General features: G+C 48.3%; 3 protein-coding genes across 6 annotated transcripts in view; all 3 read left to right on the top strand.

Moving 5' to 3' along the window:
• The first annotated feature begins 4348 nt into the window (after positions 1-4348).
• On the top strand, positions 4349-12411 carry LOC310686928 (uncharacterized protein). The gene is made up of 2 exons (XM_083461475.1): positions 4349-4452; positions 9523-12411. The coding sequence occupies exon 2, from the start codon at positions 9872-9874 to the stop codon at positions 11129-11131; it is 1260 nt and encodes a 419-aa protein (XP_083317601.1). The 5' UTR covers positions 4349-4452; positions 9523-9871; the 3' UTR covers positions 11132-12411.
• Positions 8641-23560, top strand: part of LOC310686879 (uncharacterized protein) — a 34182-nt gene continuing 19262 nt past the window's right edge. Inside the window, exon 1 of one of the 2 annotated variants that reach the window (XM_083461345.1) lies at positions 8641-8663. The gene's annotated coding sequence lies outside the window, so the exon portion shown is untranslated. Of the gene's footprint in view, positions 8664-22480; positions 23225-23560 lie in introns of those variants that run through there. The other variant, XM_083461344.1, reaches the window with a different exon arrangement.
• The window catches only part of LOC310686837 (uncharacterized protein), a 225745-nt gene continuing 223588 nt past the window's right edge, over positions 21404-23560 (top strand). For all 3 annotated transcript variants that reach the window (XM_083461176.1, XM_083461177.1, XM_083461178.1), the window contains exon 1: positions 21404-21576. The gene's annotated coding sequence lies outside the window, so the exon portion shown is untranslated. The remainder of the gene's footprint in view (positions 21577-23560) is intronic.

The raw sequence follows: 23560 nt of genomic DNA, 5'->3' as shown, positions 1-23560 counted from the left end.
GGTAAAGGAATTTTGAAGTTTCTCGGGCAGGGAGACCCGTGGCTGAAGTTTTTCTTGGGCAGGGAGACCCGTGGCTGAAGTTTTTCTTGGGCAGGGAGACCCGTGGCAGAAGTTTCTTGGGCAGGGAGACCCGTGGCTGAAGTTTTTCTCGGGCAGGGAGACCCGTGGCAGAAGTTTCTCGGGCAGGGAGACCCGTGGCTGAAGTTTCTTGGGCAGGGAGACCCGTGGCTGAAGTTTCGGGCAGGGAGACCCGTGGCTGAAGTTTCTTGGGCAGGGAGACCCGTGGCTGAAGTTTCGGGCAGGGAGACCCGTGGTTAGCCTTGAGTTCATGTATAAGATTTTCGTGAAATGAATTTGTAGTTTAAAGATAGGTAAGAGCTGTGTTAGTCAAAGATATTCTGAACACTGAAAGGATATTTTTCCTATTCCCCTTTCTTTCCCATTGCCCCTCCTCCCTTGTGTGTGTGCGTCCACTCTTTCTGTCTTTAGTGTACTTCGTTAACGAAAAAAAAGTAAAAAAATGAATGAATAAGAGATGTACTCAAAGATTTAGAAATATTTAGCCTGCGAGAAGAAAGTTCCCTCTCTTCCTAGAGGGTTCTTCATTCTCCAGATGTCAACTAAATCCATATTTTCAGTCATGTCAAAAAAGGTTTTTGGTAGTCTACCATCTTTGGTAAGTACCTGTCTCTGTGCCTTGTCCATATTTATAGACACCACTCCATTCATATCTCCCATCAAAATCATATTGTAATCCAAATAGTCCATCAAAGTCTCATGTAGCTTCTTAAAAAATTCCGCTTTTCCTTCATTTGGTGCATAAATGCCTACTATCAAAAATTTCTCTCCTTGTGATTGGATTTCAATTGCAATAAATCTTCCTTGATCATCTTTAAATATAAATTTTGGTGATAGGCTCTGCTTTGCATATAGGACAACTCCTCTTTTTTTAACTTTATCTGATGAAACAAATTCAAGGCCCAGTCTTTTATTACTCAATATCTTCCTGTGTAGCCTTATCACATGTGTTTCTTGTAGACAAATCAAGTCCAATTGTTCCTTTTTCAATAAATGAAAGACTCTGCGCCTTTTTTCGGGGGAGTTCAGTCCATTAACATTCCAACTTAATATTTGCAATGCCATGATGTAATTACTCTGATTTTCCTCCAACTGCACCCACTGCTTGCTTTTCTTCTGTTGGTGGTGTTGGTATCACATTCTCTGAGTTGTCCAGTCCAAAACATAGTTTTGCTATGTCCAGTATTCCTCTTTTTGGTGATCTTTTGTCCAATGCTTTTTGTTCAAGTCCTCTGTCTGGTGATCTTCTGTCCGATGCTCTTGACTCTTTTCCAAGTTCCTTCTGTAGGTCTTCTTCGTAGTTATTCAAAAATTTAACTTTATCTTCTACTGATCTTATTTTTATTTCCCCTCCTTTGAAACTGAAGGATAGACCTTGGGGAAATTCCCACCTAAAGTTGATTTTGTTCTTTCTCAGCAGGGCAACCAAGTCACTGTAATTTGACCTAAGATCCAAAATATATTTCGGGATGTCTTTAAAAATTTCCACTCTTGACTGTAATACTTCCAGAGGCTTCAGGTAATGCCAGCCCAAAATTTTATCTCTCTCTTCTTTAGTTCGGAGGGTAATCAAACAGTCTCTTATTCTATTCTTCTCTTTCTTCCCTCCTCTTCCTAGTCTAAAGGCTCTCACAATTTCAAAGCACTCCTGCTCCAAATCCAGGTCCCAGAAATCCACAAGCTCCTGCGTGAGAAAATCTATTAAACTATCCTCCAATTCAGGTAGAGCTCTGATCCTCAAATTCGTCTGTTTTTCCTTAAGCTCAATCATAGAAAGCGTCAACCTATGATCCTCAAGTTGCCTCTGTAGAACTGGTACACTCTCTTTTTCCAATTGTGTAATTTTACGTTCCACAACAACTGCCTTTTCCTTGGCTTCTTCTGCAGTCTGCCGTATCAAAGTAGCTTCTGACTACTAAGCTGCTTCTGGCGAACCATAGCAGCACACGGAAACACCCTTCACTTTCCCGCTGGAGCGGTACCTATTTATCTACTTGCACTTGGACATGCTTTCGAACTGCTAGGTTGGCAGGAGCAGGGACCGAGCAACGGGAGGGATGGGAGGTCACCCCATCGCGGGGCTTCGAACCGCCAACCTTCTGATCAGCAAGTCCTAGGCTCAGTGGTTTAACCCACAGTGCCACCCCCGTCCCTTAGGACTCCTAAGGGACTCCTAGGTATGGCCAATAATACTCACGTGCCAGGAGGAGATAAGGCAGTGGAAGACAGAAGTGCCTGGCGTGCTCTGTTCCAGGGGGTCACGAAGAGTCGGACACGACTGAACGACTAAACAACAACCATACATCTGAATGGGCTTTATTTGCATGCATTTCCCCACTCCTGGATCCAAGGGGCCAGCAGCGCATCCATGGAAAGGAAGAGCAGAGCTGCCGCCCTCCTGCGACCCTCCGTGCCCTGACTTACCCCCCCTCTCGCCATGCAGCACTGGGACCCCCGCTCTCCCCATGGGCCCTATCCTGGGAGAGAGGAGACTCACCGGATCCCAGCAGGCGCCCCCAGGCAGCCTCTGCAGAGCCGAACCAACGGGACCCCCACACACCCGACTTCTTGCAGGAAAGGGAGGGGTTGGGCTTTCGCTCTGGAGGACCCTGCCCCCCCTCTTACTTTCCTCTCCAGGAATCTAGCTCGTTTCCGTTTAACCCTTGGTAAGCCGAGCGCACCCAACTCACGACTTTCCCTCTCTCGAGAGCCGGAGCATCGCGCACCAATAGCATCCCGAGAAGGCGGAGGAGGAGAGGCTTATGGATTACTTCCGGCAAGGGATACATTCAGTTTTGGACAGCAGCTGAAAGGCCCCCTAACAGCTGGCCCCTGAACAAGGGTCCTAAGAAATCTTCACTGGCTCCCGGTCTGTTTCTGATCACCATTCAAAGTGTTGGTGCTGACCTTGAAAGCCCTAAATGGTCTCAGCCCAGTAGAAGGGAAGGAGCGTCTCCACCCCCATCGTTCAGCGCGGACACTGAGGTCCAGCTCTGAGGGTCTTCTGGCAGGTCCCTCATTGCGTGAAGTGAGGTTACAGAGGGCCTTCTGCGTTGTCGTGACTGCCCTGTGGAACACCCTCCCACCAGATGTCATGGAGATAAACTTCCATAAACGCCTGAAAGCAGCTCCGTATCGGGAAGCTTTTAATGTTTTATGTTGGGTTATATTTTCTTCTATTCTTTGGGAAGCTGCCCAGAGACAATGTTCTTGTTCTTGTTGTACATGTTGTTGTTGTTCGACACCCAGCTTTTGATAGGGCTGCTTCGTTCTGTGCTTTTGGACTCCTATGTGGGCTTATGGTTCTGGTGCTTGTGGATCTCATGGGATTTAATGTCTTGCCATTATAAATGCACGAGGATGAGCGCATTTACACAGACACATTTCCGCAAAAAGACCAAAACTCCGGCATGTAGCCGCAGGTGATACAATAGGAGCCTTTCTGCAAATGGCCTTTGCAACACAACTCACTGGGTGGTAACAAAGTATACACATTTGCCTCTTTGCAACGTAGCCCCGTTTCCTCAATGAATCCACCCATTTCTTGATGAAATGTAACTTCTGCCAGGAAAACCTGAGCTGAAATAGTAAGGAGAGCAAAACAGCAGCCCTGTCTGACCCCCGTCACGTGGCAGGAGATTCTTCCTGAGGGCCCCCCCCCCACGTGAGACGGGTATGACATCATGGATGATCCAGTGATGATTCATATGATCCATTGATGATCCACATGATCCAAGCAGGCTTGTCCAAAGAGTAGATCTCTAGGCCTGAATGAAACGGGTCTGCGATGATGGATTCTGGAGTCAAGAAATCCGCCCTTTCCAGTGATCTCTCAGGCTGGCCAGGAAAAGGCAGCGAGCAGGAATCCTCAGGCATCCCGACGGACAGACAGACTTGTCATGATGCCAAAACACGAACTCGGAGTCTGATCTGATTTCCATGCAGAACTCATTTTGTGACTTCGCTGTTGGATTGTCGGGATCAGCCCCTCCCCCGCTCTCCTGATCCAGAAGGATAAGGGAAAACCTTCCTCCCCCCCCCCCAATTCTTTCCCTCCCCTCCCGGCACATCCTTCTCTCATCCCGCCCACACAATCTCAGATCCCGCCCCCAATACATTGCTGCTGCTGCTCCTCCTCCTCCTCCTCCTCCTTCCTCCAATCCGGCTTCGCTCCGGAAATGAGGGGGGGAGCCCCCCTCCCAACCTGCCCTGCTTCTCTCGCAAGTACAGCTTCCACTCCGGATTGCTGCTCTGCCCCGTAGATCTAGGGGGGGGGGCGCTTTCGGAAAGGGGAGGAGGACGGGCAAAGGAGGATCCCCGCCCAACGTGGATGTTGCAGGAAAGGAAAGGAGAATCGGGAGCGAGGACAAAGAGGTAAAGAGGTTGCGGGGGGGGGGCGGAGAGAGAAGAGGACCCAGAGACCCCTCCAGCTCCCCCAAGCGCCTTCCGTGGGCCTCGTCGGCAGGGCCTGGATCCCTGCACGCGTGCTGCGAAGGGGGCTTTTCCCGGCCCCTTAGGCGCCTTGACAGGGGCGGGAATGGGACCCCCACCCAGGGAGTCCCCATGAGGACCCCATCGCCCCGTGTCCCCCGTGCAGGCATCCCCGGAGCGCTGGGGGCTCCGCGCAGAGAGAGTTGGGCCACGACGGGCAGGAGGGATAGAGACCCCTGTCCCTCCCCTGCTTGTCTTGGGGGGGCGCCTCCAGCTGGAGAGATGGGGGCGCAGGGTGTGGGGTGAGCAGAGCCAAGGGAGCCTCTGGATGCAGGGTAGACTCAGGAGAGAGGGAGGGGGTCAAGGAAGTGGCGGGAGGGAGGGGAGCATCCCTGGGACAGGGAAGGGCAGCATTGGGGGGGGGAGGGAGAGAGATAGGAAGGAAGGACAGTCTGGGTAGGGCGTCTCCATCATGACGCCCACGATGACTCTCCAGAGGTGACGCCTTGGCTTCTCCCTCCTGCCAGGAATGCCCCCCCTTCAAGGTGACCAGAGAGGGATCCCTGGAAAGTGGGGGGTCCAGTCCCCCCACCCCTTCCTTCCTGCAGTCTCCATCCTCTTCCCACCCCATAAGCCCATTGCCCTGTCCAGACACAGCGCTTCTGCCCAGTCCAACCACTGGTCCCCTGGAGAGGAGAGGAAATCCCGAGAGGAAGAGGGGAGGGGGGAGGCCTTCTCAGAAGCGGCTCTTGGTTTCCGCCATCCCACCCAGGAAGCAGCCACAAGCCTTTTCCTCTCTCTCAGGCTTCCATCTTTAATTGTCCTTTCTTGAGGATGAGGATAATGTACACCTGTCATCAGAAACAGGGGTGCAGAGTCCATGGAATGGCTCTCAGGATTGATACAGAAGTTGCACCTCAAAAGCATTTCTGTTCCTCTTATTCTTTGTAGGCAGTGTCAGAGTGACTGACAAGCTGAGATACAATCCTTCAGCATCCGACGACAACGACTACATGAATCTTCCCAGTCAAAGGACCCATTTTCATGTGCTTGGGGCTGGAGGCTCTACACACCGGGTGTGCCTGTGCAGGCCAAATACTGCCAGTATTAGCACAGGTGAGGTGTGTGACCTCCCCAAATTTACAGACTGTAGATGAATGAGATTTCCTGGGGGGGATTATAGTTTACGGCAACCCTGTGATTTTCTCCACCCATAACATTTTATGAGCTGATATAGCAGTACGAGCTCCAAAATAACTTTTAAAAACTGCATCACATTTATACCCCCAGGCCTTAGTTTGCCTCCCCATGATCTAAAGAAAACACCAGCTTTGAATCATGCAGAGTAAAACTACCAGAACCTTCTTGAATAAATAGGTTAGGAATTATCGCTATACATTACATCCGTACTTTTCTATGCCTGAAAAATGCAACCATGACACTGGGAATGTTCAGGAATGCAGGAGAGGATATATTGTTTGATTATATCCTTTCCAACTTGTGTTAACAAATTGTACAATTTAGCAGAGTAACATTCCCCCTTTTAAACTTACAGCGGATGCGTTTGCTCAGGCTCGCTAAAGCCTCTAAAATAAGTTTCCTTGGTAATTTCCCCTTTAGTCCCACATAAAACGATAAGACACGACACAGTCTTCTATAAAAGTATAAAAAGAGTTTACTCACACATTCTGTTCACAAATGGATCCCAGAAGGCAGACTTAAGTTACAAAAGTTACATACTCCTGGATACTATCCCATAAGGAGACAGCCCAAGAAAGCATCTTAGGCTAAGCAGATGTTGCTTCTTTGACGAATGTAGTCAGAGAGAGAGTGGCTGACCAGTCCTGCTCTTTTGTTGCCTGGGCAGGTGAGGTCGCACCCACCTCTAGTCCCATGCAGAAGAAGTCTCTCCCAGCCTAGGAGAAACTGGAAGTTCCGACTGGCTGGTCCAGACATCCCCTTTAATGTCCACTCTAGGGATGTTGTACTTGACTGCTCTTGTGTTTCACATCCCACAGACACTTTAAAAGTCAGCCCCAACCATTTGAATTGTGCTCGGAAATGTGCTGGGAGCCAGGGAATATACTTTAGAAATAGTGTTATGTGGTCTCAGTGGCTGCTCCCAGTAACTAGTCTAGCTCCCCCATTCTGGATTAGTTGCAGTTTCAGAGTCACCTTCAAAGGTAGCCCCATGTAGAGCAGATGGCAGTACTCCAAGCAGGAGATAACCAGAGCATGCACCACTCTGGCCAGACAGTCTGCAGGCTACTTGGGTCTCATCCTGTGTACCAGATGGAGCTGCCAGACAGCTGCCCTGGACACAGAATTGATCTGTGCCTCCATGGACAGCTGGGAGTCCAAAATGACCCCCAGGCTGCACACCTGGTCCTTCAGTGGCACAGTTATCCCATCAGGACCAGGAATGCCCCAATCCACCCCCAGGGACAGCATTTCTGTCTTGTCAGGATTCAACCTCAATGTGTTACCCGCCATCCATCCTCCAACCACCTACAGACAGCCACACATGGCATTCACCATCTTCACTAGTTCCAATCTAAAAGAGAAGAAGAGCTGGGCATCATCCACATACTGGTGAACACGCAACCCAAACCCCCTGATGATCTCTCCCAGTGGCTGCATATAGATAGTAAAAAGCATAGGGGAGAGGATGGAGCCCTGGGGCAGCCCACAAGTAAGCATCCAGGGGTCTGAACACTCATTCCCCAACACCACTTTCTGCACATGGCCCAGGAGGAAGGAGGGGGAAGCACTGCATAACAGGGCCCACAGCTCCCCTAGAGGGTCCAGAAGGACACCATGGCCAAAGGTCTCCAAAGCCGCTGAGAGAACCAGCAGAACCAGGAAAGAGCTTCCCCCTCAGCCTCTGGCCCGTTGGAGATCATCAACCAGCACAACCAGGGCAATTTCAGTCCCATGATGAGGCCTGAATCCCCACTGGAAGGATCATGGCGGCAGGAGATTTCCTCGTCCTGCACCCCCAAAAGCTTCCGCCACAATACTTTCTTTAGCTTTCAAGGGGCCACCGGATACATTGTGGTATTTTCTTCGAAAAACAAATATTTTGAATACTTTTACAGTGCCGTATGATGCGGGTAGTGCTGTGGGTTAAACCACAGAGCCTAGGACTTGCCAATCAGAAGGTTGGCGGTTCGAATCCCCGTGATGCGGTGAGCTCCCATTGCTCGGTCCCTGCTCCTGCCCACCTAGCAGTTCGAAAGAACGTCAAAGTGCAAGTAGATAAATAGGTACCTCTCCAGCAGGAAGGTAAACGGCGTTTCCATGCGCTGCTCTGGTTCGCCAGAAGCGGCTCAGTCATGCTGGCCACATGACTCGGAAGCTGTATGCCGCTGGCTCCCTCGGCCAATAAAGCGAGATGAGTTCCGCAACCCCAGAGTCGGCCACGACTGGACCTAATAGTCAGTGGTCTCTTTACCTTTACCTTTTTGATGTAAATTTTGTTTCTGTTTCCCTTGTTCCACATTGGAGAGACTTTGATACACAGCTCTGAGCCCATCTCCCCCCTTGAAACTGCTGTGTTTGTAGCACTGCCAGCCTGGGCAGTGGGTTTGGGGGTCCTGGGCTGCCTAGACAACCAGACCCCCTTCTCAGCCCGGCTGATATGGTCCCAAGGAAAGCAGAGCAGTACGTTTGGCACCAGCTTGGCTGCAGGAGTTGAATGAAGAAGATGTGCAAGACACCATCCAACCATCTTAGAGACTCCACTCTGGATTTGTGTAGGTTTTCCTCCATAGCCTTTTCTTCTCCTGAACATAGCTCAAGAGGTAGTGAAAGTTTAGGAGCAGAGTTTTCCTTCTCGATGGGCTTCCTTCCCCGGTTGACGATCCCATCGGCCCTTCACTTTCCTCTGCAGAATGGGCAGAATCTGCCTTTTTGACTGTGGGATTCACTGTTGTTCTCATCCTCTCTATCCACCAGGGCCTGCCTTCACCTGCAGCAGAAATCCCCAACCCACCAAGGATTTGAGACCCATCAACTATCCTCACCTGGTTTTGTCGGCCGGTTGAAGCGATTCCTGGGATTGTGGCCCCTGTTGCATGCTGACAGCTTCTGGAAGCCACAGGTGAGAGCTGAGTGCAGGGTGGGGACCAATGGTGGATAAATTACCCCATAAGGTGCATGACATGACCCCCACCAAAGGTACCCAGATATTTGAGACAGATAAGGAATAAATTCACGTCTCTGGAAATATCACAACATCAGTCCATCAATAAATCAACACTACATATTCAAGGATGAAGGGATAAGTACAGTTCTCCCTTTGCCTTGAATATCCAGCTTTGTCAGTGCCAGATTAGGGTAGCCTTCTGTCAGAAGAGGGGCTTGAGATCAGGCAGCACATCATCATTATAAAGAACCATTGGGATTCCCATTTGCCATCTTCTTTCCTTCTGCTTCTCCTGCTCTCTCACTGCAATGTGAGGCATGTAGAGGGAGGTCCATCTCCAAGAATAAGAGCTTCCCTGAGCACCCATTCAGCTGACCCCAACACCAAACCTTGTCACTAATTCTCTGACTGACCCAGATCACAGTCCCTGGAAAAGATGTAGACCAGGGTCTCACATAATAGTCCACATGGACCTCCTGTGGCCAATGGGACTGTGCAGGTGATTCATAAACATTTAGCGGTGGATGGAGGATTATGATGCAGAGGATGGGGAATGTCCAAAGGAACGATGGGCCAGAGAAAGAGAGGGCCTGTTCATGGACAGAGAGCAGCTGCCTTTCCTGTGAGGAAACAATTGATTTGAAAAGGCTGTATTCCAAGATCATGCTGCTTTATTAACGATGATTGAGGATTATGAAAGGTGGTGATGCATTACTCTCATTTGATGACATTGCTTTTTCATTTCCAAAAAATTGGGAACATGGGTAGGACATGGGAGAATGTAGGAGATGTTGAAATAAGAGAAGGGGCTAATGGCGCTTGATGTGTTCTCTTTCCCTTTGTTCTCTTCCTTGAAACCCAAACAGGATTTCCTTTCCTCCCACTCTGAAGAAGGTGATGGAGAAGACATTCAGAATTCCAAGGAATGGGGCACCTTTCGTTTCATTAGGAATAGAAATTAAAATGTGTGAAATGTGGGATATGCTTCATTGAATGAGCACACATAGCTCACATCAATGACTCCACGAGGGGAGAAAACATTTAAAGGTATGGAGAGTGGGAAAAGTTTCACTGATAGTAGAACACTTAGAACACATCAGCGGACTCACATGGACAAGAAAGGATTCCAATGCAGGGAGTGTGAGAAGAACTTCAGTCTAAGAGGACTCCTCAATATACACCAGCGGACTCACAGGGGAAAAACCATTTAAATGCATGGAGTGTGGAAAAAGCTTCAGTCGGAGTGGACATTTAAGCTCACATCTACGGACTCACACGGGTGAAAAACCATATAAATGTATGGAGTGTGGAAAGAGCTTCAGTAAGAGTGGACACCTCAGTAAACATCACCAGACTCACACAGGGGAGAAACCATATGAATGCAGGGAGTGTGGAAAGAGCTTCAGTCAGAATGCAGACCTTAAATTACACCAGCGAACTCACACTGGTGAAAAACCATATAAATGTATGGAGTGTGGAAAGAGCTTCAGTCAGAGTGGAAACCGCAATATGCATAAACGGACTCACACAGGGGAGACACCATTTAAATGTATGGAGTGCGGAAAGAGCTTTAGTGATAGTGGAAGCCTTAGAAGACATCAACAGATTCACACAGGGGAGAAACCATATAAATGTATGGAGTGTGGAAAGAGCTTCAGTCGGAGTGGACATTTAAGTTCACATCTACGGACTCACACGGGTGAAAAGCCATATAAATGTATGGAGTGTGGAAAGAGCTTCAGTAAGAGTGGAAACCTCAGTAAACATCACCAGACTCACACAGGGGAGAAACCATATGAATGCAGGGAGTGTGGGAAGAGCTTCAGTCAGAGTGCACACCTTAGAAATCATCAACGGACTCACACAGGGGAGAAACCATTTAAATGCATGGAGTGTGGAAAGAGCTTTAGTAAAAATGGAGCCCTTAGAATACATCAACGGACTCACACAGGGGAGAAACCATATGAATGCAGGGAGTGTGGAAAGAGCTTCAGTCATAGTGGACACCGCAATATGCATCAACGGACTCACACAGGGGAGACACCATTTAAATGTATGGAGTGTGGAAAGAGTTTTAGTGATAGTGGAAGCCTTAGAAGACATCAACGGATTCACACAGGGGAGAAACCATATAAATGTATGGAGTGTGGAAAGAGCTTCAGTCAGAGTGCACACCTTAGAAATCATCAACGGACTCACACAGGGGAGAAACCATTTAAATGCATGGAGTGTGGAAAGAGCTTTAGTAAAAATGGAGCCCTTAGAATACATCAACGGACTCACACAGGGGAGAAACCATATGAATGCAGGGAGTGTGGAAAGAGCTTCAGTCAGAATGCAGACCTTAAAAAACATCAACGGATTCACACAGGGGAGAAACCATATAAATGCATGGAATGCGGAAAGAGCTTCAGTTACGATTCAGGCCTTAGAAGACATCAACTGACTCACACAGGCAGGGGGGAAACCATTTAAATGTATTGAGTGCGGAAAGAGCTTCAGTCAGAATGGAGACCTTAAAACACATCAATGGACACACACAGGGGAGAAACCATAAGAATGCATGGAATGTGGGAATCGATTCAGTTTCATTGCAACCCTCAGAAGACATCAACAGATTTACACAGGAGAGAAACCATATAAATGTATGGAGTGTGGAAAGAGCTTCAGTCAGAGTGGACACCTCAATATACATCAATGGGCTCACACAGGGGAGAAACCATATAAATGTGTGGAGTGTGGGAAGTGCTTCAGTTTCAATGCAATGCTTAGAAGACATCAACGGACTCACACAGGGGGAAAAACCATTTAAATGCATTGAGTGCGGAAAGAGCTTCAGTCAGAATGGAGACCTTAAATTACACCAGCGGACTCACATAGGGGAGAAACCATTTAAATGCATGAAGTGCGGAAAAAGCTTCAATCAAAGTGGAAATCTTAGAAAACATCAGCAGACACACTGGGAAGAAACCATTTAAATGCATGGCATGTGGAAGGAGCTTCAGTCAGAGTGGATCCCTTGATATACATCAACAAACTCACACAAAAGACAAACCACATAAACGTCAGGAAAGTATATTGAGGCTCAGTCCTACATCAACAGACTCGTGGCCAGGAAGAACTTTAACAGTTGACACCCTACATACCATCAATAACTTTAAATGGAAGGATTGCAGAAAGTGCTTTAGCTATAATGTAATGTTTAAGAAATATCAGACATTCAAGTGGGAGAACCCATTTAGATGTATGGAGTGTGGGACATCTTCCTCTCAGAGTCCACTCTTCTTCACGGCAATGAACTCAGAGGAAATCTGTCTTCCTGCTTCAGGGCCAGCTGAGTCTGTTTCTCTTGTCATTTTCTTGTAGCTAGGTAATTCCTCTCTAATCTGCTCTGTGTCTGTGTCTCTCCCTCCTTCTGAGACCACTGGAAACGAAGGGGATGACTTTCCCCCCTCCAGCTCCTCTTCTGAGGAAAGCTGATTGGCCTGAGAATGGATTCCCCCCTTAAGGTGGGGGAGCTCAATGGAGTCCCTTCATTAGAAATGGACGGGACAGAAAGGGACAGAATATCTAGAAAAGAGAGACTACCACATACATTTTTTCAAATGGTGGACAGCTTAAACCTAAGGGATGCATGGAGAGAGAAAAATCCACTGGAGAAACAGTTCACACACTTTTCAGAAGCCTAACAATCATCAGGGAGAATTTATGCAATCTAGATCGCAAATAGTTTAATAATAAAAAAATTTAATAAACAGAGATTCACCCAAGGACAATAACAGATCATAATCCAGTGATATTAGAATTAGAAAATAAACAAAAGGGTAATAAAAGATGGTGATTAAATGAGAATTTATTAAACAATGAAAATCTGGTGATTAAAGCACAAGAATTGTTGAAATAATTCTTTGAAATCAATAAATCACAAGACACTGATATAAGAATAATTTGGGATGCCAGTAAAGCATTTCTTAGAGGCTTCTATATACAGCAAAATGCAGGGGGAAAGAGAGCTTATGAGAGGAACTTAGAGCAGTTAAGAGAAGAAATAGCGAGCAATGAAAAAATACTAGCGAAGGAACCAAAAAATAAAAAGGTAGCACCAAAAATCAAGTTATTACAAACACAATTCTCGTAGTTGTTAAGCATTGAAATCCAAAATAACATAAAATGGATGAAACAGAGATCCTTTGAATTTGCAAATAGGCCCAGCAAAATACTGGCATGGCAACTGAAGAAGAGACAGAAAGAGAGATTAATAGATAAAATCAAAGACGGCGAGAAAACGAGAAGAAATAAACAAGTGTTTTATCAACCACTTCAAAAATTTATGTAATATAGGCAAGGAAACAGAAGAAGATATAAAAAATTATCTGCAGGGGAAAGACTTACCCAGAGTGGGAATAGGGAAAAAAATGCATATCTAAATGCCCCAGTTTCTATGATGGAAGTACAGGAGGCTATTTCCAAAGCGAAGTTGTGGAAGTCGCTGGGCCCGGATGCCCTTACCGCCTTGCATTAAAAAAAATATATGGAGGAAGTAGTGGCTACTCCGCTGAAAGTACTCATAAATAAAATAATGGCGGAAGGAAGAATCCCGGAGTCATGGCAATTAGCACATATAACAGTAAACCCTAAACAAGACAAGAACAAAGAGAATATAAATAATGATAGACCAATATCTTTACTTAATATTGACTACAAGATATATGCGGACATATTGGCCCAGAGATTAAAAACAGTGTTGAACGAAGTCATTAGCCAAGATCAGACAGGATTCTTACCGGGAAGGAAGATGAGCAATAATGTGAGACTTGTGATTGATGCTATTGAATATCTTGACTGGAACCCAGGGAAGAAGGCTGCATCTGTTTTTGTGGGTGCTGAGAAAGCCTTTGATAAGGTATCCTGGAGGTTTGTGGAGAAGATAATTGAAAAGATGGAAGTGGGAACAAGGATATCAACTGGATTAAGAGCAATTTATCAAGACCAAAAGGTAAATTTAATAATGAATGGGGAGATGACTGAATACTTTAAAATAGAAAGGGGGACAAGACAAGGGTGTCCCCTATCTCCCTTGTTATTTGTTTTAATATTGGAGGTACTAAATCAAGTTATCAGGTCAGAGGAGGAGATTAGAGGTATAACACTAGGAAGAGTCGAATATAGAATAAGAGCACTTGCCGATGATATGATTGTAAAGATAGAAGAACCAACAGGAAGTGTAAGCAAGTTGCTGAGAAAGATGGAGGAATTTGGCAAGGTGGCAGGATTTAGGATAAAGAAAGAAAAAACTAAGGTGGTGGTTAAGAATATGGACAAACAGAGCAAAAAGAATTTGGAGCAATGAAAAATACCAATTTGTTTGAAGATAATTATAATAAGACCTGGAAAGAAATTAAAAATCAATTAGAGATTTGGTAAAGGTTAAAGTTATCAATAAGGAGGTGAATATCAGTGATTAAAATGAATATCCTGCCAAAGTTAATGTTTCTTTTTCAAATGCTAACGATAATAGGCAAAGTTGATTGCTTTGAGAAATGGAAAAAATGATTTAAGATTTCGTTTACCAGAGGCTTTTTGTTAGGCCTAATATCTAATGACATCCCCAGAGAGAAGAAAAATGTATTCCTTTACGCAACTGCAGCGGCCAGAATACTGATCGCAAAGAACTGGAAGGGGGAGAAAACTCATCATTATTAGAATGGCAAAACAAACTGCGAGTTTGTAGAAATGGCAAAATTGACGGCACTTATTGGAGGCCACTCAAATCAGAGAATAATCAAGGAGTGGGATGGTGTGAAGGAATACATGAAAAAATATTGTTCCGGAATTGAAATAGGAATAGATAATGGGTAAAACATGCAGGGGTAAGCAAGAAAAGAGCAATAGAATTAATTGAATAATTATTAAACTATAACAACACAACAAGATGGAAGAAGTAAAATACTGTGATCACACAGGGGTGAAGGGGAGTGGGGGGCCTGTGGGAATCTATAATATTATTTATAATATAATTTTTAAAACTGTGTTTCATTTACATATAGCAAAAGGAAGCCTAGAGTGATTATGTATATTTTAATTTAGGTAATCTATGTAATAGGCTTAGGGATGCGGGTGGCGCTGTGGGTTAAACCACAGAGCGTAGGACTTGCCAATCAGAAGGTCAGCGGTTCGAATCCCCGCGATGGGGTGAGCTCCCGTTTCTCGGTCCCTGCTCCTGCCAACCTAGCAGTTCGAAAGCACATCAAAGTGCAAGTAGATAAATAGGTACCACTCCAGCGGGAAGGTAAACGGCGTTTCCGTGCGCTGCTCTGGTTCACCAGAAGTGGCTTAGTCATGCTGGCCACATGACCCGGAAGCTGTACGCCGGCTCCCTCAGCCAGTAAAGTGAGATGAGCGCCGCAACCCCAGAGTCATCCACAGCTGGACCTAATGGTCAGGAGTCCCTTTTCCTTTACCTATGTAATAAGCTTATGTTAAAATACGAATATGGATTTTGAATTTGATGCTTGTACTTTGTTTCTTTTTGGGTTTGAAATTTAAAAAAGGAGAAAGGGGGGGGGGGAGGAGAATATTCAGCTTCAGACCATTCCATGACAAAACACATTGCCCTGTGTCCTTCCAGCCTCTTTCCTCCCTTGCTCCCTTCTGCCGGTTTGTGTGCCTGACTTAGATATCCTGCATGCTGTATTTTTTTACTGCTGAAACTGGATTTGCTCTCAGGAGCTAATTTTTGTGCCTCACTGGGGACCCAGGGAGAACTGTATGCTTTCAAAGCTCAGTAAAGTATTACTGAAGAAGTCCTGCTGCCTCTGTGTGTGTTTTTGAGCTCAGCGTGGGACTGGCTCTACATGTGGCCCCTACCCTGCTGCTACTTGGCTCATGGCCTGGAGTTGCTCTACTCAAGCATGCATGATGGTGTGTCTGCGTGTGACTGTTGTTTTTTGCACTGTTATGGAAATGACAAGTGGGACCCACATCTTTAAAGTTGTTGCAATGTTACAAATCATCAAACCTTTATTGGCATCAGAATAAGAAAAAGTAGGCCAGTGCGATCTCGTCGCCATTTCAACAGTACAGTCATTTGCCAAAGGGAAGAAGAGGCAATCTATTTCATCTCTCCAGCAAGGGCAGGATCCTGCAGCGTACTTTGGCGACAAAAAATCAAATAGAGGAACTTAGCTACTGTCTTGGGGAGCTCCTGGTCTCTCCCCTGGAATAAGAAGCTTACCACCTCCTTCTCTGGTTTCCAGGTTGGAATGCATAGGTGGTCTAAAAATTGTTGGCAAATAACATCATAGATTTTGCATTTAAGGGCCATGTGAGCTAGAGTTTCCACCAGGTGGGCATCGCATGGGCAGATCCTATCTCCTTCTGCCAAACCCACAAACCTGCCCCAAAGGAGGTTAGGAGGATTAGACTTGAACATAGGCAGAGAAAAAGCCCTTTTTTCTTGCGGGTTAAACAAAAATTGTAAATAATTAAGGTTAAATTCCTGCACCCTAGAGAGTCGAAAATAAAGAGGGGACCATGTTTTTTCCGCAGCTGAGATTAGTTCCTGAAGATCTATGTCCCACAGCCTAGTTTTTAACATGGCCTTGGCTACTGGGAAAGCCATGATGATAATGTTGCAAATATTATGCCTGAATGTATCCTTTCGACTTGACAGCTCGGGGAAGATACCTAGCTTTATAAATTTGTAGAAAATCCATACTTTAACTGACTCTCCTCATTCCAACGCCATTTTGATCCTTAGAGCAGTGTTTCCCAACCTTTTTTGGGCAAAGGCACACTTGTTTCATGAAAAAAATCTCGAGGCACACCACCATTACAGCCCCGTGATGTCAGCGCGCAGCGTCACGCCGGGAGGGACATGAATTGCTAGCAAATTACATAATCACCTCCTTGAGGGCTGGCTCATCTTCTTCGAAGGCAGAACCCCATTAATTAACAGGACAGACTCACACCATAGCCAAGACGAGGGGGGAAAACCTCAGTCATGCACAGTCATGCACATGTGGGGGCTAAATGAGGACAAAGACCGGGCAGAGAGCAGGGTTCAAATCACCCCACCTGGCCAGGACAATCCCTGGGTGCTCCCTTGGGCCACTCGCCTGACCCACTCGCAGCCCGGCGCAACAACACCGAAGTTTCCCCCCGGGCTCGGCTCGGGGAGCAGCGCTGCTCCCCCCCCCGGCTCCCCTTCGCCCTCCCGGCTCTCTCTGCCGCCCACTGGGGACCCCCCTCACCTGCCAAGTCCGGAGCGCCGGTGGAAGTTGCATGCATGCATGCAGGGCGCCGCGTTGCCATTGCATTGCACTGCACTCCATGCAATGCCTGCTCACATGCATTGCCTTGCACGCCCGCCAAGGTCCGATGCGTCCCCTCCGACGCGGATGCAGCATTGCAAAAATAAAAAAACCCCGACGCAGCCCTACCTGGGGGGCAGCCTCCGCCGCTCCGCCTCCGCGGGGATCCCCGGGCTCCATCCTGCCGCCCAATCTCCGCGGGGGCGCAGGCAGGCTGCGCGGGGTCTGCGCGGAAGAGCCCCTGCCCGCCCGGCCGCCACCGCTGCGCTCATTCCATGGCCGGGAGAAGAGCGCTTCAAACAAAATGCCCGGCCCGCCAGGCCACGCTGGGAAACGTAGTTCGCGCACCCCTTGCGGGCGCGGAGCCCAAGGGCGAGGGGACTACGGATCCCGGCAGCCCCCGCGCCGGGGACGGAGGGGGAGAGGCCGGGTGCAGGGATGGAGGGACGGGTGGGCGAGCGAGTGAGTGAGTGGCAGCCGTCAAGCCTTGGCCGAGAGCCAGGAAGGGCCTCCCCGGAGGAGGAGGAGGAGGAGGGAGGCGCAGAGCGGGAGGGAGGGAGGGAACCCCAGGGGTTATCTAGTGACGGCGCCCCAATCAAAAATTTGACTTTTAAAAAAAAAAAATCTTTCACATTTTTTAATTTTTCCCGCGGCACACCAGGCAACATCTCGCGGCACACTAGTGTGCCACGGAACAGTGGTTGGGAAACACTGCCTTAGAGAAAGGGGAATTTGGGCTCCACCTCCCTCCATGAACCAAGAAGCAGAAAATCAGATCGGCAGTGTCAAGCGCTCATCCTACACTCGAGTAGGATCCTGGTAGAGACACATGCCCGACTGGCATGTTCTCTCCCTCCTGGTCATTCGTTCGGGAGTTTCAAAAGCTTCACAGCGACTGATGCCAACAGACATCGGCACACTTAGGGATCTGCAGAGTGTTTGCAGTTTGCGCAACAGAGCTCAGCAACTCAGCATTTTGGCTAATCTACTTTATTTACATATAAACACACACGGAGCACTGCAACACGGCTCCCTCTCTCTCTAGCATCAGACAGCAAAGAGAGAGAACAAAGGACAATAGTCTCACTTCAGGAACATAGTCTCCATCACTTCCCACTGTGGAGTCAAAACATACACCATCATGTGATAGACAAAAATGCCATGACTGCAGTCACGGAGCTGGAATTCTAACAGGCAGCAGGAACAGGGCATCCCACCATAATCCCCCAAGCGTAAGAGCAGAGACACGGACCCCCATCCAGGGAGTGACCAGGGGAAACAATGGACATCTGCAGAGGCAGTTGAGCAAGCCAGGTGTTCTGAAAGCCCATCTCCAGACCAGTCCTGAGGGCAAGGAGATGTCAAGAGTTTTATTGTTCTTCCGGTGATGGGGACTTAAGAGGTGTTGGGAAAGGGGCCTGATAAAGAGACCTAATGTTGGACTTGTGTCACCCTTGTAGACCCCTCCCCCTTTGTGACATGCTAGTGATGTAGTGATGATGTCTCAGTGATGCTGCTCCAAGTGTATTCTGGGATATTGTGGGAAGTTTTAAAAGAGGGGGGTCACCCCTTACTCGGGGTTCTTACTCCTGTGGGGACCTGTTGCACAACAATAAGGATCATGGTCTACTGACTGCTGTTTTGCTGGAGCTTCCTTCTTCTACTGACCACACGGACCTGCAGGGGACTTGCACCCCGACGAGCTCGGCTGTTGAGTTGTCTCTCACCCCAGAACTTTTCATTACCAATAATGATCTTTTAAAATGTTCATATTCTTTGTTGTCTGCCACACTCCAAAAAAATTCACCATCTTTTCTATCCCCAGCTCTGCTATCTGTCTCTACTCATTTTTCTTCTGTTGTCTCATATTTTTACCAACAATTTATTTCAATTTTTATTCAATTTAACGCCTGCGACTTGGCCAAATTGATTAATCTTGTTGAACACCGTTGGTATACTTTCCAGTGGGCTTCTACCATTATTACCAGGTTGTTTGCAAATGCCTTAAGTTCATCTGATCTTCATTCCACTGTAATAATAATAATAATAATAATAATAATAATAATTTGTATCCCACCCTCCCTGGCCAAAGCCGGGCTCAGAGCGGCTAACAACAGGTAAAAATAGCCCAGTGTACAGAAAATTGCACAGTCACTTAATTAAAATACATTCTAGACTCAATTCAGAATCAAATTAATGGCAACCATCAGGTTAGGGTTCTATGAAGATTACAGAAGGAGGGGGGGGGGTCGGACTGTGCTTTGGCGAAAGGCCAGGCAGAACAGCTCCGTCTTGCAGGCCCTGCCAAAAGATATATTGGTGATGCTGTGAGAACTGAATTCCCCGATATGGTGGGAAAGTTTTAAATGTCAATGTCGCCCCCTGCTCTGGGTTCACTCGCTGTTGTTGAACCTGTTGCACAACAATAAAGAATCTCAGTCTACTGACTGCTGTTTTGCTCCAAATTGCTTCGCTGGAATTTCCTTCTTTTACTGACCACACGGACCTGCAGGGGACTTGGACCCTGATGAGCTGAGCTGTTGAGTAGACTCTCAACCCAGAATTTTCCTTATCAAAACCTTTCTGCAAATGGCCTTTGCAACACAACTCCCTGGATGGTTACAAAGTAGACACATTTGCCTCTTTGCAACGGATGCTTTCGCTTAGCCCCGTTTCCTCAATGAATCCTCCCATTTCTTGATGAAATAGAACTTCTGCCAGGAAAACCTGAGCTGAAACAGAACAGAGAGCAAAACAGCAGCCCTGTCTGACCCCCGCCAGCCTCCAGACGCCCCCAGTCATGTAGCAGGAGATTCTTCCTGAGCTACCCCCCCATGAGTGATGATCCAGATATGATCCATTGATGATCCACATGATCCAAGCAGACTGGTCCAAAGAGCAGATCTCTAGGCCTGAATGAAACGGGTCTGCGATGATGGATTCTGGAGTCAAGAAATCCTCCCTTTCCAGTGATCTCTCCGGCTGGCCAGGAAAAGGCAGCGAGCAGGAATCGTCAGGCATCCCGGTTGACAGACCTGTCATGTTGCCAAAACACGAACTCGGAGTCTGATCTGATTTCCATGCAGAACTCATCTTGTGACTTCGCTGTTGGATTGTCGGGATCAGCCCCGTCCCCCTCTCCTGATCCCCAGAAGGAAGACGGGGGGGGGATTTCTACTCCTCCTTCTCGCCCCCCCACCCGCTCAATACTTTCCCTCCCCTCCCGGCACATCCTTCTCTCATCCCGCCCCCATCATCCCAAATCCCTCCCCCAATACATTGCTCCTCCTCCTCCTCCTCCTCCTCCAATCCGGTTTCTGCTCCAGAAATGTGGGGCGGGGAGCCCCCCTCCCAACCTGCCTGCTTCTCACGCAAGTGGAGCTTCCACTCCGGATTGCCGCTCTGCCCCGTAGATCTGGGGGGGGGGGGCGCTTTCGGAAAGGGGAGGAGGATGGGAAGAGGAGGATCCCCGCCCAACGTGGATGTTGCAGGAAAGAAATGAGAATCGGAGCGAGGACAAAGAGGTAAAGGGGTCGCGGGGATAGGGGGGGGAGAAGAGGACCCAGAGACCCCGCCAGCTCCCCAAGCGCCTTCCGTGGGGCCTGGATCCCGGCACGCGAGCTGCCAAGGCGCGGAGATGGGGCGCCCACCCACGAGGACTCCCTGGGGCGCGGAGAAGCGGGCCAGAAAGGGTTAAGGGGCGCGGGAGGCGCCTGGATAGAGACCCCCCCGTCCCTCCCTTGCTCCTGTCGGGGGGGCTGCGAATGGAGAGGTGTGGCGCGCAGGGCGAGGGGTGACCCGAGCCAAGGGGGCCTTTGGGTGCAGGGGAGACTCCGGGAGAGAGGGAGGGGGTCGAGGAATGGGGGGAGGGAGGGGAGCATCCCTGGGTCAGAGAAGGGCAGCAGGGGGGGGAGAGATAGGAAGACCAGTCTTGGGGGGGTCTCCATGGTGCCTTCCTTGGGGTCTCTCCGGAGGGGCCGCCTTGGCTTCTCCCTCCCGCCCAGGAATGGGCCATCCCTTCAAGACGACCAGAGAGGGATCCCTGGAAAGTGGGGGTTCTGTCCCCCCACCCTTCCATCCTGCAATCTCCATCCTCTTCCCACCCCATAAACCCCTGCCCTGTCCAGACACAGCCATTCTGCCCAGTCCAGCCATTGTTCCCCTGGAGAGGAGAGGAAATCCCGAGAGGAAGAGGGGAGGGGGGAGGGGGGAGGCCTTCTCAGAAGCGGCTCTTGGTTTCTGCAATCCCACCCAGGAAGCAGCCAGAAACCTTTTCCTCTCTCTCAGGTTTCCATCTTTATTGTCTTTTCCACTGAGGATGAGGATAATGTACACCTGTCCTCAGAAACAGGGGTGCAGAGTCCATGGAATGGCTCTCAGGATTGGTACAGAAGTTGCACCTCAAAAGCATTTCTGTTCCTCTTATTCTTTGTAGGCAATGTCAGAGTGACTGACAAGCTGAGATACAACCCATCAGCATCCGATGACAGCAACTGCATGAATCTTCCCAGTCAAAGGACCCATTTTCATAATAGACATTGCCTGGGGCTGGAGGCTCTACACACCGGGTGTGCCTGTGCAGGCCAAAGACTGCCAGTATTAGCACAGGTGAGGTGTGTGACCCCCCCCCCCAAATTTACAGACTGTATGTGAATGAGAGTTTGTGGGTGGGATTATAATTTATGGCAACCCTGTGATTTTCTCCACCCATAACATTTCATAAGCAAATATTGAAGTACGAATTCCAAAATAACTACAAAAAATCACAAGATGATAATAATAGTACAGTGGTACCTCTGGTTAAGAACTGAATTCATTCTACAGCTCCGTTCTTAATCTGAAACTGTTCTTAACCTGAAGTACCACTTTAGCTAATTGCGCCTGCTGCTGCCACCGCGCCACCGGAACATGATTTCTGTCCTCATCCTGAAGCAAAGTACTTAACAAAAGGTAGTATTTCTGAGTTATAAGAGTCTGTAACCTGAAGCGCCTGTAACCCGAGGCACCACTCTAGATGTTATACTATTAGTATCTTCCCCAAGCCACTCTGGGCAGCTTACAGTACATATAGGTAAAGGTAAAGGGACCCCTGACCTGAAGGTCCAGTTGCGGGAAACTCTGGGGTTGCGGCACTCATCTCGCTTTATTGGCCGAGGGAGCCGGCATGCAGCTTCCGGGTCGTGTGGCCAGCAGAACTAAGCGCTTCTGGCGAATCAGAGCAGAGCACGGAAACGCCGTTTACCTTCCCGCCAGAGCGGTACCTATTTATCTACTTGCTCTTTGATGTGCTTTCGAACTGCTAGGTTGGCAGGAGCAGGGACCAAGCAACGGGAGCTCACCCTGTCGCAGGGATTTGAACCGCCGACCTTCTGATCAGCAAGTCCTAAGTTCTGGGGTTTAACCCACAACGCTACCCGCGTCCCTACAGTACATATACAAGACAGTAAAATATCCAAAAATTAAAAGCCTCCTGATACAGCTGTCTTCTAAATGTCAGATGGTTGCCTACTTCCTTGCCCTCGGAAGGGAGGGCATTCCATGGGGCAGGAAGCCCTCTGCCTGGTTCCCTGGAACTTCACTTCTAACAGCAAGGGAACCAGCAGAAGACCCTCGGAGGCGGACCTCCCTGTCTGGACTGAACGATGGGGGTGAAGATGCTCCGTCAGGTCCACAGGGCCGAGGCTGATGAGGGCTTTAGGTTGCAGATCTTGCTCCTCCGTAATGATCGATGTATAGATAGTAGAGTAGGAGAAAACACACAGAGGCAGGGGGGAAAAATCAGCTGAGAAATTTATTACTGAAGACAGATAAGCATGACAGGACCCAAAAAATAGCAAAAATGTAACTCACAGTAAAACCCTGACTTAGCAAACCAAAACAGCACTCAAGTAAGAAACAGACAAGCAGAGTAGAGTAATATCAGAATAGGAAGTGGGAGCAGGCGCATTTCAATACTGCAATTCATATATAATTCAATGTCAGGGTAACCCTGGGACTAGATAACAAGCCTCCAGGTGGACGTGCCCCACCTGCCCTTCACTTTCCTCTTCCGCACGGGCAGAATCTGCCTTCTGGACTGTGGGATTCACGGTTGTTCTCCTCCTCTCCATCCACCAGGATTTGACTTCAGGTGCAGCAGAATTCCCCAGCCCCCCAAGGATTTGAGACCCATCAGCTTTCCTCACCTGGTTTAGCCGGCCGGTTGAAGCTGTTGCTTGAACCCCTGTTGCATGCTGACAGCTTCTGGAAGCCACAGGTGAGAGCTGAGTGCAGGGTGGGCACCAAGGGTGGAAAAATGACCCCAGAAGGTGCAGGACATGTCTCCCACCAAAGGAACTACTGCTCCCCAACACCCCAGGACATCTAGATTCAGGTAGGTAGCCGGGTTGGTCTGACACACTTGAAATAAAAAAATTAAAAATAGTCCAGTAGCACCTTAGAGACCAACTAGATAAAAGCTTTTGTGTGCATGCGCACGTCTTCAGATACACTGACACAGATGTCACCAGACCCTTGTATATCGTGGGAGGGTGGGGTGGGGTTTTTCTCAGAAGGTACTCCTACTACCATCTCCTACTACCCTTCACTATAT

The sequence above is a fragment of the Podarcis liolepis genome (genome assembly GCF_965112155.1).
Source record: "Podarcis liolepis genome assembly, chromosome: 10".
NCBI classification, from domain to species: domain Eukaryota; kingdom Metazoa; phylum Chordata; class Lepidosauria; order Squamata; family Lacertidae; genus Podarcis; species Podarcis liolepis.
This window is presented reverse-complemented; position numbering and strand designations above follow the sequence as displayed.

Coding starts and splice junctions, on each gene's coding strand:
- LOC310686928 (XM_083461475.1), top strand. CDS start 9,872: ATGGAGTGTGGAAAAAGCTTCAGTCGGAGTGGACATTTAAGCTCACAT.